Source organism: Danio rerio, chromosome 13 (assembly GCF_052040795.2).
Source record: "Danio rerio strain M-AB ecotype USA chromosome 13, GRCz13ab, whole genome shotgun sequence".
Taxonomy (NCBI): Eukaryota; Metazoa; Chordata; class Actinopteri; order Cypriniformes; family Danionidae; genus Danio; species Danio rerio.
In genome coordinates, this window is record NC_141033.1 from 31,048,256 (window position 1) to 31,068,418 (window position 20,163).

At 35.7% G+C, this 20,163-nt stretch overlaps 2 protein-coding genes and 1 long non-coding RNA gene across 11 annotated transcripts in view; 2 read left to right on the forward strand and 1 right to left on the reverse strand.

Annotated features, from left to right (window-relative positions):
- fgf8a (fibroblast growth factor 8a) overlaps window positions 1-8,321 on the forward strand; it is a 26,851-nt gene extending 18,530 nt beyond the window's left edge. For 6 of the 7 annotated variants that reach the window (XM_087277412.1, XM_087277409.1, XM_087277411.1 and 3 more), the window contains exons 4-7: window positions 2,441-2,477; window positions 3,310-3,490; window positions 5,109-5,215; window positions 7,006-8,075. In XM_087277412.1, the coding sequence (XP_087133538.1) occupies window positions 2,441-2,477; window positions 3,310-3,490; window positions 5,109-5,215; window positions 7,006-7,281 (601 nt within the window). In that variant the 3' untranslated portion in view covers window positions 7,282-8,075. 7 annotated transcript variants of the gene reach the window in all.
- Window positions 4,144-19,697, reverse strand: LOC141377194 (uncharacterized). 2 transcript variants are annotated; one of them, XR_015506030.1, is made up of 6 exons: window positions 19,457-19,697; window positions 8,067-8,134; window positions 7,881-7,968; window positions 7,495-7,792; window positions 5,249-5,330; window positions 4,144-4,633 (listed from the first exon to the last, which is right to left on the reverse strand). It is a non-coding gene; the product is annotated as an uncharacterized LOC141377194 (long non-coding RNA). The 2 variants fall into 2 exon arrangements; XR_015506031.1 differs by lacking the exon at window positions 7,881-7,968.
- Window positions 19,208-20,163, forward strand: part of fbxw4 (F-box and WD repeat domain containing 4) — a 59,110-nt gene continuing 58,154 nt past the window's right edge. The window contains 1 exon segment of one of the 2 annotated variants that reach the window (NM_131521.2): window positions 19,208-19,622. In NM_131521.2, the coding sequence (NP_571596.1) occupies window positions 19,438-19,622 (185 nt within the window). In that variant the 5' untranslated portion in view covers window positions 19,208-19,437. 2 annotated transcript variants of the gene reach the window in all.

Here is a 20,163-nt window from a genome sequence, read left to right on the forward strand (position 1 = left end):
TATTTACATTAATTAATGAATTTGGAACATATATTTAAAACATTTTGCTTAGTGTTGTATTTGTGTTTTGCATAGGCTTATTTATGATTGATATAATTAATGGTGTAATTAACATTATTTATTAATGTTTATTTTAATGAACATAAATGTATATATGAGTCTTTAATTGTATAGAATATCAAGAATAATGCACTTTAATATATTTTGTTTAAAAATCTTTAACTCAGTTATGAATATACTGTAATGCACCACAAATTAGTTTACAAATTTTACCCATTATCTCTAAATAGTGTTAATAAAATACAAATAGTGGTGCAACCAACAATATTTTTTAACTAAAACTATTTTACATTTCCAGAGTAGCCTAATCATTTTTTATAAATAGTTGCAATTTAAAGTAGTAAACAAACTGGAATTGTGTAAAAAAAAAAAAAAACACATAATGAAAAATTTTAAAATACATAACAATATAAGTGCGTGTTCTCAATTGTTGGCCTTAATTCTTAAAATATATAATTAGTCTATGTTACACCTGCTACAATTTTAGAATAGCGCCCTCCTGTGGTACAAAGTATTGTTTCTTGGGATATATTTTCACAACTCATATTCCTCAAATTAGTGCTTAGTTGAGAGTTTTATGAGATCGCATAAAGATATTGTTTTTAGTGACTGGCTTTGCACATAAATAATAAAACCAGCGCTCTGATATCATGCCATTTACTAGAGGCATTTAATAAATTGTTGATCAAATAAGTTTCACTTAGTTATTCATCTTCTCATCTGCAACATTTCATTTGACGGGCGTGGGCCATGAGGATCTGAAAACCCGCAAATAAGGGGCGATCTTTTGAGTGATTGTAGCCCATTAGAAATCACTCTGATGTATTTTTTTCCTTTTTTTTTTTTTTTTTTTTTGAAGAGTATCATAATAGAGGGTGGAGTTGACTTATGTTGACATTTAATTAGTCCCGATTAGAAATAGATTGATCGATTTGATCTTCCCTTTGCTTGACTAAATGGCCGTTCTACGTTCTTAAAATAAGACTATTTTATTAGGCTACCAGTTTGGGGTTAAATGCATTTAAATATCTTCAAATTAGCCTAATTACATTTAGCCTACGTGTAATTGTTTTTACAATGACTTTTGAGTAATTTAATAATGCGTTTTATTAAGTATTAAGTGTAACATGAAATGACAGCCATTAAATGACAGACGTTTATGTGAGTTTAAAGAGCATTGTGGCCTGGCAAGAAATGGGACACTTCACACCTGTGTTATCCTTCTGATGTTTTAGGGATTTTTCTTTTGAGGAAAAAAAACGCTAATCGTCTGTAATCCTTTTAATATGTCTCACACTTTCCTTTGGCAATACACAAGTCAAAAGCAAACCAGTTCTGCAGTCTGCAGCCTTGCACAATAGCCTCGGTTTCACTTTTGAAATCAGAATTAACTGAATTTATCAACTTGATGATTGATTTTTGAAGGCTTAGATGATCATATGCATGTTTACATATGCATTTTTATGAATATACATTTCAATGTGTTGCTCGTTTTTTATCCCGATTGCAAATAACTTTGCATTTTGGTAACCCACTATGAACGTTCGCTCCTCTAAACTTTCCGAGTGCTTCTGGACTCAGGTGAAGGAATATTTAAAAGTGGTTCAGGGTGGGGGTTTGGGTGAGACCCCCCTGCTTTTGTTCTATTGAAAAGGGGGCTTGTTCCTCCAGGACCAACCCTACCATTTTAACCAGGGGTGTCAGCGCGAGCGGGGTTGACATTGGAGACTGACTGGCAATGGGAGAAGAGGAGGGGATAAGAGAGTCCAGCAGCACTGCTTCTTGAAGAAAGCTCATCAGATGCACTGTCCTGCCTCCTCTGACTGACACTCACACAGGACTCACTGGATCAAACGTCAAAGGATCTATTTGTGCTGCGCTCCTCACCTTCATGGACAGCTCGGGATTTCCTCGGGCTGCATGATTACAGGCGCATCAGAGGCGCTTTCGCTTAAACTTGAAAAGTAAATCGTTTACATGCCGCGAGTTTTGCGTTAAGTGCACTTATTTGTTGTTCTCGTTGTAATGAAGGAAATGCAGGTAGTGCATGTACTTGTCAGCGGTGTCAGTCTGAAAAAAACCTTGGACATTTCTTTCTGCTTCTGAGCAGCAACAGATCTTGTAATTTGCCAGTTGACCTGTTCATCATATGTTGCGAGTCACAGTGTGGATACAAACGCAGGACTTTACACATTTGAGCTGGAAAACCTGATATTATTCTATATACACTTATTTTTAATCACTTTTTTACTGAGGCTATAAACATGAGACTCATACCTTCACGGTTGAGTTATCTGTAAGTATATTTCCGTTAATATTCCTTTTCGCGCATTAACAGCTTTGCTTTCCAAAGACTAACGTGAGATTTTCTCTCTTGCAGATTCCTTCACCTCTTTGCGTTTTGCTACTATGCTCAGGTATGTGCAATATCTTTAAATATGCTATTAATGTCATTTTATTAAATCTTTTATGCATGCTGTTGAAATTTACCTACATATATTGCTGGAGAAACATTGCTCTCAAATATCGATTCCGAAATGCTAAAGCATCGGCACGCGCTGCTAAATTTAGATGTGTGTTTTATTTGCTCTATGAAAAACAAAGGTTCTTTATTGGCATTATTGGTTCAATAAAAAACCTTTAACATCATAGGAAGCTCTCCATTTCAAAAATGCGTCTGTAGATTATTTATTTTTAAGAAAAAATATGTTGGGAAAGCCAGAATTGTAATTATATGGCCTTTGTTTTATATATGATCTGTATTTTTAAGAGTGTAAATATAGATGTATTGTACATATATTGGCTATGTAAATTAAAAGGCACTACAAGTGCGATAGGAGAGGATGTTCTTATCAGATGGGTATCACAGTGGGCGCTGTAATCTGGCAGGTAACACTAGCATACTGGCACAAGCGCGTGGGCATGAGCGCGTGATGTATGCCAGCCTTGAGTTAGTGATGAAACATGGGGACACGATGACATAAAATGTTCAATTTAAGCGTTTAAACGCGATTGGCATGAAACCTCTTTCTATTAAGCCGCAAATGAACTTTTCTGAATATAACAGCGCGACTTAGCGCGTCTTGATGAATTGAACAGTTTACGCATGTATTACGCTTGCGTTATTTTAAGTGATTAGCTCATAAATAATTAACCTATATGAAGAATAGCGTAATGTATAGGCCCGTTTGAACGAATGATGAAGCAATTTGTGCAGGTATTGATTATATGGTATTTAATTTCTGACAGGTAACCATTCAGTCCCCGCCTAATTTTACACAGCATGTGAGTGAGCAAAGTAAGGTGACGGACCGGGTGAGCCGTAGACTAATCCGGACCTACCAGCTTTACAGCCGAACCAGTGGCAAGCACGTGCAAGTTCTGGCCAACAAGAAAATCAACGCCATGGCCGAAGATGGCGACGTTCATGGTAAGAGCATCCTATTTATTTATCTTACACAACAGCATGAAATTTGATCACACTACCCTTTAAACACAAAGGAGATTTGAGGAATTTTTAAAATACGTTTTCCGTGTTAAATTAACATTTTTATTTTCAGTTGGAGACATAAAGCTATATTATAGCAGGTTATTATAGGCTTCAGTGCATTCAAAGATATAATACATTGATTAAGATCTTCAGAATTGAAAAGTTCTTTATGAAACATTTCTGATTCTAAACTGAGCTTTATTTGCGCTATTTTATTTTGTGGATCTTTATGATTCACTGCATTTGAATTGCTGGGCATCTGGTCAGTTGGTGAAGTTAAAAAAAGCAATGCAGTGCAAAAAAATGTTAAATGGATTGTAGATTTTTGAAGGTGAGTCTCTAGAGAGACGTGCAGGTCTGGAAGAGCCATTAGAACTCATCTTACTTCAACCTTCTGAACATTTCCTGAAGACGTTCCCTCCTCTCCAGACCAGCTCAGGATGAAAATATGTCTAGCCGAATTCTGACCCTTGCGGTTGCTTTCTATGGTCATTCAGTCCTGCTGACAGACATCTCATTGAGCCTAAATACCTAATCTGTCTGTTTTCAAGTATTTCTTGGATTAATTAGGATTGTTTTCTAAATTACACATCAATGATTAAACCTTTTATTAGCTTTTTTAATTATAATCCATACATACATTCTTTAAATCACTTCACAAATAAATGAACCAGATAAACAACTGTAATTAAATCTATTTAATTGGTTCCTTAAATCAGATCTCTTTCAATTGCAGCTCTCTTTTATGCGATGTATAAAAAGCCCCAAAACACCAGCTCTGTTATGGTATTTTTGGAAGGCTGGCTCTAGTCCTGCGTGGTTTTGGTGACATCCATGTCACCTGAGCATGTTGTAGAGACAGCAGGGCTGTTAGTTCGAGCCAGTGCCTGGCTCCTGCTCTGGGCTTGTGGTTAGGCTCTTTACCAGCAGGTTATCTGACCCCCTCCGTTTGAACCGTAACTCTTTACGATCACTCAGAGTACGGGGGCTGAATCAGAGAATGGCTGCAAGTGCTAATTCTTGGCATGGAGAATATATATCATGGAAAGTCAGTTTCCATTCAAACCCTGCTCTGGGTGTTCCCTATAAGAAACGATAATTCCATAATTAACAAGAAAATAAATAATAATAAATAAATCAAATGTGATGTTTTTAATAGAAAAATCGCATTTAACTCAAAAACTTCATAATAATTTTAATTATTTATTTATTTTAATTATTTATTTAAGTTGTTGGTATGTGGGTGACATGTGATAACAATTCACATGTTGTTTATGTACTTGCATAAAAGGTAAAAAGTTTAAAGCCCTGCCAGAAAGCCTTTGGTTCCTTCCAGAAGAATTGAAGTGCACATGTTTTTATCATTCTGCTAGATTTTAAGCTTACATAAATCCTAAAGAGTAGTCCCTTCGGATTTCACATATTTATGCCCGTATGTATGCATATCTCTTTGTGCATATGCGCATGTGTGTTTACTCCTGAACTTTTCCTTTTTGAAATGTAATTCAATTTTCCACAAAGTCACAACGTCTAATAAAATCTTCTTTTCTTTTTATAGCCAAGCTTATAGTAGAGACGGACACATTTGGGAGTCGAGTTCGAATTAAAGGAGCTGAAACAGGCTTTTACATCTGTATGAACAGGAGGGGGAAACTGATTGGCAAGGTATGTGAAAAAGTCATCACTTTTGTGACTTACTAAAACTGTTCAGTTGACATCCCAAACACAGCATATGCTTCAGTCATACCGCAAGATTTTGAATGCATGAGAAGAATCCCACCTAGAAAGGGAAAAAACAGATCAATTAATTCAGAAACGTCACTCATAAGCTCATGTAGTAATTTCAGCATTCATTAGTTTGTAGATGAGACATTTCTGATTTAATTAAGATGATTATTCAAAACATCCATCAAATTTATATGTTTTATTTGTTAGTTGGCACTAGACACCTTCTGGTTGCAGCAGGTAAAATCGAGTTTGAAGAATGGGATCTTTCTTCCTTTTTTTAGCTGGCTACTCTTGTTCCAATGTGGATTTGTGCCTTCTCCTTGCTGTGAATGGTAATAAAGTGGGATGGAGGTTCGGCCCCCACCTCCCAGCACCCTACCAGGTGGACCATCTGCTTGGCACCCCTGATCTTATGCTATCTGACATATTGGCCGCCCAACGACAGCCTGCATGAGAGAGAGAGTTTTTTTTCTGTTGTTGTTGTTTTTTATTGGTTGATAAGCAAGTCTTTTGGATTTGAGATTTTTACCTAGACCATTTTGTTAAGAGGCTGGGGAAAGGTTTGGACTCCTGGCTTGGCTCTTTACCCCATTTAGCTTTACTGGCTGGATGACGTTTAAGGGTCCTGTTGTTATGAACGTTAAATGAAGTGGGGTTAATTTTAGAAGCAATATTGATACATTATTAAAAACAAAGATTCTAAAAGTGCGGTTTCATATAGATTCAGCCATTTTGGAACTTTTCAGTGAACATTTCATAAAATATATACAGTTGAAGACAAATCTATTAGCCCCCCTGAATTTTTATCCCCCTGTTTATTTTTCCCCTATTTCTACTTTATGTAGAGAAAATTTTTCAAGTCATTTCTAAACATAATAGTTTTAATAACTCATCTCTAATAACTGATTTATTTTATCTTTGTCATGATGACAGTAAATAATATTTGACAAGACACTTCTATACAGCTTAAAGTGACATTTAAAGGCTTAACTAGGTTAATTAGGTTAACTAGGCAAGTTCGGGTAATTAGGCTAGTTATTGTATAACGATGGTTTGTTCTGTAGACGATTGAAAAAAATATAGCTTAAAGGGGCTAATAGTTTTGACCTTAAAATGGATTTTTAAAAAATTAAAAACTGCTTTTATTGTAGCAGAAAGAAAACAAATAAGACTTTCTCCAGAAGAAAAAATATTATCAGACATATTGTGAAAATTTCCTTGCTCTGTTAAACATAATTTGGGAAATAAAAAAAAAATATATAATAATAATAATAAAAGGAAGGCTAATAATTATGACTTCAACTGTATGTAATTTTTAAAATATTTGTAAAACCTTTTGTAGAAAGAAATGCATGTTTAGAGAATGATGAAGCTTCTTCATGGAACCATAGATGCTATTAAACAAATTTAATTTCAGCATCCAAGAGAAATTCAAATATTACCGTAATACTCTTTGCACTGAACATTATACAATTTTATCCCTTTATAATGAACGTTAGAAGAACCTTTTTTCTCTGAGGAGGAATCCACACCGGTGTTTACTGAAAGGGGAAAGTCATTGGCTTCTGCCGTCTTGATCTTGGATCATAATGACTTAAGCATATGCTGTGTGCGTGTGGGGAAGCCCTATGTAAACCTGAGCAGACATTTTCCAAAATATTTTTCGATAAGCTTCATATTTGCTATCAGTCAGGAGCTCAAATTTTGTCTTTGTCTTCTCCTCACAGAAAAACGGTCTGGGAAAAGACTGCATTTTCACAGAGATAGTCCTGGAGAACAACTACACGGCTCTGCAGAATGTGAAGTACGAAGGCTGGTACATGGCCTTCACGCGTAAAGGTAGACCCCGCAAGGGCTCCAAAACCAGGCAACACCAGCGGGAAGTCCACTTCATGAAGAGGTTGCCCAAGGGACACCAAATCGCAGAGCACAGACCCTTTGACTTCATCAACTACCCTTTCAACAGACGGACTAAACGCACCCGCTACTCAGGAGAGCGTTGAAGAGTGAAGCCAGAGAAAAGGAGAGAACCGAAAGCCAGAGACTTTCTCAAACAACTCCTCTTGTGGACTTCTTAACAAATTTTTGTACTGAGCAACAATATACCTAACCTTTAGTTTTTTATGAATTTTCAGAAATAACAAAAATAAGGAGAGAAAAAAAGTCTCAAGAAAAAAAAGAGATCTATTTTTGTACCCCTGACTTTTAGTACTGACCTGTGTAAGATTATAGGTAAGCGAAGCACAGGATGTGTAAGCGCTGACATTTTAGTAGTACGTGGACTTCATCCGTCTATCCTCTCTCGTTCTGCTTTGATTTCGATGGTTTCCGAGTAATTTATAACTCTTCGTATTGCTGCTCAAGGGGACTTGAAGGGCCTGAGAGAGAATGCACTGACAACACAAGGCTGTATTCGGTTACACAGGCAGCAGCCGGGGCACCTCTCGACCACCCAGCGATAAGATACCCAGCTCATCTCTCAGTAACCTCTCTGGTTCTTGATTCTGGAACTCTCTGGAGATAAACACGGTTAAAGCAAACAGAGCTTTAAATGCATATTTAAATGTGGCAGCTACATTTTTGATTATCGCAGGTTTCCTACCGTGGTTTAAACTGTAAATTCCCAGGTGTATAAATGCATTGTATGGACTGTAGGAAAAAGCTTTTGTTCTTTGTTGCATTTTGTTTGTCTGTTTTTTTATACAAATATAAATATATTTTTATTTGAGGATGTGTAAAATAATTTTAATGATGAAAATATTTATTTAAAAACCTGTAATAAATTTACCTTAGGATACTGATGTCTTTTGCTTAATATGTTCCTGATTCAGAATTGCTTTCCAAGCATTCTTTGTTCTGTGGAACAAAATGAAAAGTACATTTTGAAAACACACAATGAAAGTCTATGGGGTCCAAAAATTTGACATTGATTATATGGTCAAAAATCACAGAGAAATGCTTCAAGATTTCTTCTTTTGTTTTCCAAATATGAAAGAAAGTGTTTCTTTCCATCATTAAGCCTAAATGAAGATCTAAGATTCTATGTTGTTTTTTATTTAATATTCTAAAAACATTTTCGCTTATACAATGAAAGTCAATGGGGTGCAAAATTTTGACTTTAATTATATAGTTAAAAATCACTGAGAAGTACTTCAAAATATGAAAAAAACATAATTCTTTCCATCTTTAAACGCATATACAATATAAGTCAAAGGGGTCCAAAATGCTGACTTTGATTAAATGGTCAAAAATAACAGAGAAAAGCTTCATTATTTCTTTGTTTGTTTTCCAAATATGAAAGAAAGCATTTCTCTCCATCTTTAAACTTAAATGAAAAATTTGTATTTAATATCCTAAAAACTTTTTTGCTCGTACAATGAAATAAATGGGGTCCAAAATTTTTACTTTAATTATATGGTCAAAAGTCACAGAGAAAGCTTCAAAATATGAAAGAAAGTATTTCTTTCCATCTTTAAACTTAAATGAATACATTGAAGGCGGCACAGTGGGTAGTGCCGTCACCTCACAACAAGAAGGTTGCTGGTTCGAGCCTGGGTCAGTTGGAAATTCTGTGTGGAGTTTGCATGTTCTCTTGTTCGCGTAGTTTTCCTCCGCGTGCACCGGTTTCCCCTACAGTCCAAAGACTATAGGTGAATTGAATAAAGTCAATTAGCCATAGTGTATGTGTGTGCATGTGAGAGTGTATGTGTGTTTCCCAGTGGAAGGGCATCAGCTGCTTAAAATCATATGCTGGATAATTATGGGTTCATTCATTCGTGGTGACCCCTGATTAATAAAGGGACTAAGCTAAAAAGGAATAAATGAATGAATACATTGAAAGTCAATGGGGTCCAGAACTTTGATTATACTGATAAAACTTATTTTAAAATTTAACTTTCTCAGTGAAAAGGTCTTTTTTTGCTTGATGCAATTCTATTTAGTTATTTTGTTAATATTTCAAAAACATTTTTGCTTACACAATAAAAGTCAATGGGGTGCAGAACGTTGACTTTAGTAGTGTTGATTTTGATGGGCCAAAAATCATTCATGACAATACAGGAGTTTACTGTAAGTGAACTATCCCTTTAAATCACAAATGATATGTATCTCGTAAGAGGCAAATCTATACAAGATTTGCCAAAGAGGTTTTGTCCAGAAGCTTTCGAGACGTTTCGCTGGCCTCATCCATAGAAAATTAGGCCAGTGCGGTCTTTGTATGAAACAACTTGTCATTATGCAATTGCATCATAATAAATACCACCATTGTTTGCATAACCCTTCTGGTTAGAGTTCCGTACAGAGTGAGATGGAGATACTGGGACTCTCCCCCCAGAATGTTTGGAATGGCACAGCTCAGGTCAACAGCTCAGTATGACTGTCTCTCCAGGGGGGCTACACTGTTTGGTCTCTCCTCTGGTTGAACCGGACACACTACGGCTCCCTGGCCCCGTCTCCTCACCCTCGCTCAGGTGTTTTTGTTTAATCTCAGACCTTTAACTCCCTGTAGCTTAATCTGATTGGAGGGGTATCTGTTTTGTCCGAGCAGGGGTGCTGGTGTGTTTGCGGACGGGGTTCCAAGGAGCCGAAAGCCAAGATCAGAGGGCAGTGTATAGTGAGAAAATGAGGATTTGTGCTGTGAGATCACTATCATGTTCTCGTCTGTGATGAGGATTATTAATGACTGCTCTCAGCCTAAGATACGCATTAGTGCAGATGTAATGCTATGTAAATTATGATCGCTGTTAAAAAAAATCCTTTTTAATTTAATTAATTGCATCGTAAAATTTGAAATGGTTCAGCTAAAAATTATTCTCTAATTAGTGTTGCTTTGACACGTCTCATGCATCACAGAAAAGTGTGTAATGCAGGTACATTAGTGGAGACTGTCATTGTTTTTATGGTCCACTATACACATGCCATGTGTTCTGCCTCATGTTATGCTAGTAGCTCAGCCAGGGTGCAGAGGTCAAACTCCTAGAAAGGCCAGAGCATTAGAATGTTTCTTTGACTTTCTAGTAGTCCCATTCAGCTGTGATGGGCCAACGGTGTAATCCAATTCAAAGAATGGTAATCAATTAGGAAAAAAAAGCTTCTTGGTTTTTCTAAATAAACTATTTATGAGACAACACATACACAGTTTAAATCAAACAAAATAAGCAGAATGAAGATTACAGTGCTTATTTTCTGTGTGGCCAAAGTGCCATTTCAATATATAAAAAGGGATTTAGAAAACATGATCAAATCAAGCAATCATCCACAAATTTCAAGCAATGCTTACTTTAAAATCCATTGGTAACACTTTAGGTCACAATTTATGGTATTAACAACCATTAACTAATATTACTAGCTTAATAATTAGCTGTTTATTAATAGTAAGATAGATATTGGGTTTAGGTTTTGGGTAGGATTAGGGATGCATAATAAGAACTTACTTTATAACTACTAGTTAATATCTTCATAACAAGCAGATAATAAGCCAGTAGTTAATAGCATAAATTGTAAACTTAATAAATAAATAAACTAAATAAGTAATAAGTATTACCAATACAATAAATATTTATCGATCACAGTATCATTTAAAGTGAAACTGTAAAGGCAAAACGGCAATTAAAATGGATAAACAAAATAAATATAAACAGCTGCCTTTCCAGCTGCAAACCATCACTGGGAAACACCCATACACACTCAATCACACACATCCAATACGGCCAATTTCAGCTTACCCAATTCACCTACAGCACATGTCGTTGGACTGTTGGGGAAACCGGAGCACCCAGAGGGAACCCACGCGAACATGGGGAGAACAGGCAAAACTACACAAAAATCCCAACTGACTCATCCGAGGCTCAAACCAGCGACCTTCTTGCTGTGAGGCGATCATGCTATCCACTATGCTACCACGTCGCCTCTTATTATTATATTTAAATTTAAAGCCTAAATCTGCATGTCATTTAAAATATACTGTTAATGATTTTTGTAAATTACACAATATTTAACTGTAGTATAAACTGTATTTCACTGTGGGACATTTATGCAGCATGTTACTGTGTTTTAAAGTTGCATTTCTGTATATTTTACAGTAAATATAAACATAAAATGCTGTAAATAGAGCAAGATAAATGTAAATACAGTATTTTTGCTGTAAATTATCTACAGTAAGTTACAGTAGATGTTACAAGAAAGTGTGTATATATATATATATATATATATATATATATATATATATATATATATATATATATATATATATATATATATACTGCAGATATATATTGCCATCTATGAAAGAACTTTTAACATCCATAGAATCTGTTCATTAAACAATGTTCTTCACAGTGAAAAAAAGTGTTTTAGGGTATTTAAATGTTCTTCACACCTTTAAAAAAATAACTAAAAAAAAAAGAAACTTTCCATTAAAGAGAAAAGTTGTTTTTCACTGAAAATAAATGATTATATTTTATAAAACCTGTCCAATGTAAAAGTTTCATGAATGTTAAAAGTTGTAACCATCTACACGAATAAATAACATTTATTCTTTCACTCTTTTACCAACTCTTTAACTGAACCATTTGAGGAACTCAAGAAAAGCTGTTCTTCTATTCAATCATCATGAACCCCCCCTGTTGGAATCTTTATTTTCAAGAGTGTACTAAAGCACTTCAATTGGTTTTATTTTGCCAATAGTAATCAAATAAAAGAGTCACCGGTACCACCTATTGACTCTCAGTGTTTTCACATTGATGACGTCCGCTATTGATTAACAGACCTCCATCATTTGCCACGGTTATTCTGCATTATCAGGCCTCAGTTTCCCCTTAAATTTGTCTCCATGACCATAAAGTTGTAAGAAACCCAGGGGATCCAGCAGGTTGTGGGAAAAATCGCACCTTCTGTGCAGCTTGTGATGCCATGCAAATGAAGAGCAATTCCACTGAGAAAGAGGGGACGCAAAACGGCTTTCATCCATTTTATTGAGCTGCAACCGTCATCCTTAACCCCTGATAAACAAACAGGGCTACCTTCTTAATTTGCTTAGGGAGCAATTTAGACTTGTACAAGCCCCCCTGCTGAACTGGCAGAATGGCAGGGGTGAGAGAATGGGATGACCCAGACCTCTAAGCTGCCTTTACTTCACATTCTGCCTAACCCTGGTCATAAAACCCTTCCTGCAAATTGGAGCTCAATGGAGGAAACATGGGTTGAAATGATGCGGATAAGTCCACCTTGAATGCTCTGCCTAGCACCCACATCTGTAGTGTTCACAATCGCCAAATCATTAGAAGCCTTCTCATTGTAAATCTGATTCAAAATATATAATGCGGTCATAATGATTTCACTGAAGCCAATATGCATAAGATTTAGCGCACAAGCCAGCAACCAATCGCAAAACTATAATTGACATGCAAACATTGTTTAAAGAGAAGATGAGACATGACAGTTTGACTGTTTGTCTATGGGACATATGGAAGAACTGTTGACTTTTCCAATTGGAGCTGTAATCTTTTGTTTGCCCATGCATTTCTAAGGCTGATTGTCTGAATGATCTGAACAATTACAGGCTAAATGTGTTTGCCAGCCACGCAGAGCCCCCTGCACCCCTTTAAAAAGATCAAAAGGGAAGATTCCCCCTCCTTCTTCATCTCCTTTCAGTCAAGACAATTCAGCTGGAAAGCCAACCATAAATGATTTTTTTTAGAAATTGCCGTATTTGGGACAGATAGAATTTCAGAGGTTAATTAACTGAGAAATAACAAGTTTTATCTGGAATTGTTCACTCGGAAGTGAAAATTATATTGGTGTTTATTTCATTTTTACATTTTTAAAGATCCTTTATGGGTTATAGTGGCCTTATTTGTTATTTTATAGTCCTTAAGGGGGAAAATATATTTTAATATTCCACTTCATATTCCAAGTCTTCTGAATTAATGCAAAAGCTTTTTATGACAAGCAGACAGAAATGTAAGTCATAACTAACTGATAATCTTCCCCTCCAATGAGCTGTTAACTGGAGAACCACTGTGACTGCATCATTGAGTATGCGAGTTAAACACAAGAGCCAGATCAGTCCAAATTGTGAATGAACCACTTCGGACTGTTTTTAACATCTGTGACTAATTGAAAATATTTCACTCAAAAGACCAATGCTATTTCTTTTTTGAATGAGCCAAAGAGAGTTTTTTCATGAATATAACTTTAATTGTGCCCTGTTTGCTTTAGCGCAGGAGTGAAATCAATCACTGAGTTTTTTGGAGTGACATTAAAATATAAAAATAAACTATGTACATTTTAATTTTGCGGTGAGCCAATGACTTTTTTCAGACATTTTTTAAAGGTCCCATGAAAATAAAAATAGTTTTTATATGTTAGTTTCAGTATGTTAGTTTTAAGGATTTCTTTAAGTTAGTGTGCTCCAATAATAGTGACCAAATTTGCATTTATTACAAACCTGATATAAACATGCAAAGCTTGCAGTTTGTCAATTCAGCCTAAATGTATCAACAATTTTTTATGACATCTTCTGACACATCAGTTTTTCATCAAAATTCTGACCAATCAAATGCTTTCTAGTATCTGACATGCCCCGCCTCCTTCAAGACGCTTCTTATTTGCTTTTCAGTTGATTCACTTGATCTCAACCATTTTTACTAGCAGAGCTGTAGTAAACATAGAATACTATTGGCTGCTTTTTTAAGGGAAGGGGCTACTATATGTCCCACCAATTTTGAATAAAAAAATCACTTTCAAAACACCTCATGGGACCTTTAAGAAGTATTTGACTAAAAAGATCTGACTCAGTATATTCAAACAAGGCTATTTCTCTCATTATCTCTCATGAATGTGCAAAGTATATATGTATCTTTTTTTTTCTTCAATTTTTTTTTTTTAAGTAATTTTTTTTTCATTATTTTTTGTGATATAGCACGGGAGTTGTATGAAGAGCCGGACTGCTTGGAAAAATGAAAAAAATAACTACTGTCTCTTTACGGAATTATATACTCTACCATTAAAGTTTTTAAAAAACTAGAACTCTTGAACTGTTATGTTACAAAATATTCTATTTTAAACAAATGTTATACTGTGAACTTTTAATTTATACCATTGAATAAAAAGTACCCCAAAATATTAAGCTGTTTTCAACATTAAGACTACATGTTTAAACCACCCAAATTACAGTGCATCCAGAAAGTCTTTCATAGTGCTTCACTTTTTCCACATTTTTATGTTACAGCCTTGTTCCAAATTGATTAAATTCATTTATTTCCTCAAGATTCTACACACAATCCCCCATAATGACAATGTGAAAAAATATTTTTTTGAAATTGTTGCAAATTTATGAAATAAAAAAGCTGAAAAATCACATGTACATAAGTATTCACAGCCTTTGCTCAATACTTTGTTGTTGCACATTTAGTAGCAATTACAGCCTCAAGTCTTTTTGAAAATGATGCCACAAGCTTGGCACACCTGTCTTTGGGAATTTTTGACCATTCCTCTTTGCAGTACCTCTCAAGCTCTATCAGGTTGGATGGGAAGCGACGGTGTGCAGCCATTTTCAGATCTCTCCAGAGATATTTAATAGGATTTAGGTCTGGGCTCTGGCTGGGCCACTCAAGGACATTTACCAAGTTGTTGTCGTCAAGCCACTCCACTGATATTTTGGCGGTGTGCTTTGCGTCATCGTCTTGCTGGAAGATGAACCGTCGCCGCAGTCTGAGGTCAAGAGCACTCTGAAGCAGGTTTTCATTCAGGATGTCTCTGTACATTGCTGCATTCCTCTTTCCCTCTATCCTGACTAGTCTTCCAGTTCCTGCTGCTGAAAAACATCCCCACAGCATGATGCTGCCACCACCATGCCTCACTGTAGGGATGGTATTAGCCTGGTGATAAGCGGTGCCTGCTTTTCTCCAAACGTAACGCTTGGCATTCACTCCAAAGAGTTCAATTTTAGTCTCATCAGACCAGAGAATTCTGTTTCTTGAGTACTGAGAGTCCTTCAGATGCCTTTTGGCAAATTCCAGGTGGGAAGTGGCATCCGTCTGGCCACTCTACCATACAGGCCTGATTGGTGGATTGCTGCACAGATGGTTGTCCTTCTGTAAAGTTCTCCTCTTTCCACAGAAAAACGCTGGAGCTCAGACAGACCTCCCTGACTTCTCCCCCGATCACTCAGCTGGCTGGCCAGCTCTAGGAAGAGTCCTGGTGGTTCCAAACATCTTGCACTTACAGATGATGGAGGCCACTTTGCTTATTAGAACTGTCAGAGCAGCAAAAAATTTTCTGTAATCTTCCCCAGCCTTGTGCCTTGAGACAATCCTGTCTTGGAGGTCTACAGACAATTCCTTTGTTTTCATGCTTGGTTTGGGCTTTGACATGCAATGTCAACCCTGGGACCTTATTTAGACAGGTGTATGCCTTTTCAAATCATGTCCAATCAACTGAATTTACCACAGGTGAATTCCAATTAAACTGCTAAAACATCTCAAGAACGATCAGTGCAAACGGAATGTACCTGAGCTCAATTTAGAGCTTTACGGCAAAGGCTGTGAATACTTATGTACATGTGATTTTTCAGTTTTTTTTTATTTTTAATAAATTTGCAATAATTTCAAAAAATCCTTTTTCACATTGTCATTATGGGGTATTGTGTGTAGAATTTTGAGTAAATAAATTATATTAATCCATTTTGAAATAATGCTGTAACATGAAAAAATGTGGAAAAAGTAAATACTTACCGCATGCACTTTATACTAGAATGATTTATGAAAAATCATGTGGCAATAAAGACCAGAGTAATTTCTGCTGAATTAAGCTTTGCCATCTCAGTAATCTATTAAATGGTACAATATATTGTTAAAATTTATTTAAATTGCAAAAACCCTTCGGAGTTTGAATATTTTACAGTGTTTTTAACCAAATAACTAAAGCATAAGAGCGAAAAAAGCAAGAAAAGTTTCACAACATATATTGAAAGCAAGATACACAAATAAATAAAACAACAACAACTGGCATTCACTTCATTTTCATTTCTTTCTCTTTGCTTTAAACTGCTTAACAATTCACTTGTTTTTAACTGTCAACAGTTTCATCTTGTGACACATTGTAAGGGTTTGTGACAAACAGCTATTGTTGTGAAAGAGATTAACTGTCGGTGAAGCCAAAAAGTAAAGAATGAACTTTGTAAAGCACAATTTCAATACCGACGGAGAGAGTGAGAGGATGTGGCTGTTGAAAAGGTAATATCTGTGACAGTGTATTGAACTAAACGGGCCTCAGTAAAGGAGATAGGGAAAAGTAAAAGGATACAGAGGTCTGAGTAACTTGGTCACTGAATGGACTGAGGTCAGGCCACCACTTTGGTTCAAACAAAAGCAGCCACCAAGTAGTCGCATTACTGACAATCACACACCATAACCTAGGATCAAATAGCCCCATTGTGGCGCTAATATAAAAAACATGTTGTAGAATGACAAGCGGTGAATGCTTACATGAGATGGGGTCCTCTGTCAATTACAAGACACTCACCATACAAAAAGAAGAGGAGGAAGATGAAAAAACTTCAAGGCAATTGAATGTGCTATAGAGTGAGGGGTGGACAAGCTGAGTGATTGGAGGACAGGCCGAGAGAAGAAAAGAACAAAATTGCATTCCACAAGCAACTGAGCATGTCTTTAGAGAAATAACGTCTATAGAGACTCAAAAGATGAGAGGCAAAGAGGAATAATAACAAAACTAAATTCTGGGTCTGGACTGTGAAATGAATCTTTGAGTTGAACTGATAAGTAGTTTCAGAAATCTATGAGATTGCATTTAAATCAGTACTTTGATAAAGTACGCAATAAAACTGGGACAATTTAGACAATTTAAAAACACATTTTTTTGTTGCAATTGTTACTGTTTTACTACTTTTGAGAGACTTTTCAAGCAACTTATTAAGAGGTTTATAACTCTTATAATGACGAGCTTAATTATATGTAGATATTATGAAATGATTCATTAATTCAAAAAGTGTTTGTTTTGCGTATTTCTGTTATTAACATATCAAGGTGAACTTTTTGCTGCTAATGGCTTAAAGATGCCATAGAATAAAAATCTGGATATACCCAGGCACATATGAATAATAAGTGTTCAGTACATGAAAACAACATACCACAAGCCTCAAACTTCATTGTTTCCTCATTATTATGTAAATTCTCTGTGTAAAATCTCTGTGAAAAACAGGCCAATCAGAACAAAAGAGTGATGCGCAGAGCATCATTAACATGCATGCCCCAGGAAGCATTTGATTAGCCACAAAGTTTTCTAATGAGATTACAACAATAATAATTTTTTCCCCAATTTTAAAAGTTTATCTTAGCTTGTATTACTTATTATATATGTGAGGTTCTTATTATGAAAATGATCATCAGGAAAGACAGATTTTAAATTAATTCAACACCCTCCACCCCCAAGAGGTCTTTTTAAATCTGTTGTTATGAAAAAGGAATTACAAAAGGATTTTTTAAAACATATTTTTGTCTCTTTTTCTTATCATTAAACAATTGTATTTGTATTGCTTACAGGTCATATGAGCTGATCTTCTTCTCGAGTGTGATATATTTTGCAAACTAATGAAGCAGTTTTGCAGAGGTAGATGAAGCTTGTCTAAAATTAATTTGAGCTTTGCAGCGAAACTTCCTGTAAAATTTGCAGTTGAGCTTTTTGAAGTTGTGCAGAGAATTAGTAGAAAGAGAGGACGTATGTATGGGTGCGGCCAATGAAGGACTGGAGAATGACTGAAAGAGTTCTCTAAATTCCACCTGTTAATATCAGCTGCTTATATAAGTTGAAGTCAGGAAATAAAAACTGTGCACACCTCCTGAATGTAACTTTTGCATTGCATTGAGGATAACAGAATTCTGTGAATCAAATGATTCATTTGTATACAATAAATTGCTAATATGTTAAACCTTGAAGAAAAACCTCTCCTGACATTTTTATTGAACACGCATGGAATTGATTATATATATTCCAACGCCATCTTTTTTTACTTTAACATGTATATTGTGAAGTTTGCCAAGAATGTTTGTAATGAGGCAAAAAACACATGTTCTGCTGAGTATAAGTGTCTAAAGCATGTATATGTATCATCATGTCATATCACCCTTTAGCTTTTTCTGAAGTGAAAGGTCACCAATAAACTTCTCTGATTTCTCTGTTGTCTCTGTATTCATCATTAAAACCACAAAATACAACTCTAAAACATCTCTATTGGCCTCTTTTGTAGAGTATTATTTAGCCTATGTTTCAAACTTTTATTTCATTCACTCACTCCTTCTAGCTACTCCTTCTTGCGTGTATTTCATAGTACATCACTGTGTATGTGTGTGTGGTTGTGATTGTGTATGAGTGTTTCCCAGTGATGATTTGCAGCAGGAAGAGCATCGGCTGTGTAAAACATATGCTGGATAAGCTGGCGGTTAATTTTGCTGTGGCAACCCATAATTAATAAAGGGACTAATCCTAAAAGAAAATGAATGAACAGATGCTGTCATCACAGGTATTTTTATGATACAAAAGCATTTCCAATGCATTTTTCTGCATATGCAATTTATTGATAAAAGGTTTAGAAATCATATGAATACATGACAATTGCATTTTTACAAAACAAATTAGTGCTTTAATTAAACACTACAAAATGTTAAAAATAATTACAGTTACCGCAATATATCTCCAAATATTTAGATTTTTTTATTTGCTTATTATTTTTTTCCTTCCTTTTTTCATAATATATTATTAAGGATGTTAATATGCTACGTTTAGCTTAATATTACTTGTTTCAATATGTTGTGAATTTCATACAGAAAAGAATAAAAAACAGCAGAATCTTGAATGAAGATATCACGGTAAACAGGCTGCATTTAAGCATAGACTGTAAGCCACTGGCTCTGCTCTGCGGTCAGTCACTAGACCGCTTTACGCACGGCGAGGGTCACGTGACTACTTGTTGTGATGGCTTCCTTCGCTTACTGTGTCTACATGCTTTGACAAAACCATGGGCTTCTGCGTGTTCCTGCGTCAAACCGGCAAATGTCCTCTAGGTAAAACCCTTCATATAATTGGAGGCAGACGCAACGTGACAAAGAAAAGAGAAGAGGGGCTGAACTGGAGCAGGAGGCGCAATGTTTGTGTTTCAGTTACCCGAGGATGTGCTCTTCCTCGTCCTCTCCTATCTGGATCCAAAATCGCTCTGCCGCTTCTCCCAGACATGCAGGAGAAGCTACCAGTTCATCTCCAGAGACGCTGTTTGGAGGAGAATAGCTAAAGACATGATCAATACTGGCCTGACACGACAAGGAATAGATCTGTAAGGATTTTGAGATACTGTAGCTGTGTTGCTAGCTAATAGTGTTCGGCCTACGAATAGAAAAAACAGAAGTACGTAAATTACGTAGGGTGACGGTCATTCGCTGCTGTGACGTAACAAAAGCTGCGTATGTTGTGATTCAGCTCGGGTCTTACGCTGATGGTCATGTGGGTTTTGTTTACAGTGCAGCATGTTTGTGAAAGGCATGAATTAAGTAGTAATTAAGAGAAGATAAGAACGTTTATAGTTAGATATTTTTAGTTTTCTATAAATACGAACTTTGATGATAACATTTAAAAGCATTAGAAGCACAAAACCATTTTTTTGTTTCGATCTAATGCTGCACGTAGTTTTTACATATATATAGATTTACACGATTATGCTAAAATCGTTGTTACTTTTAGTTAACAAAGGTGTGATTAGGTCCTTATGTTTGTGACTCATAATATAACCAACGTTTTTTCGGGGGTACATTTTATTAACTTAAAAGCTTGTTAGATTACAATAAAATGTATTTTTAAAAATGTTATATACTTAAAAA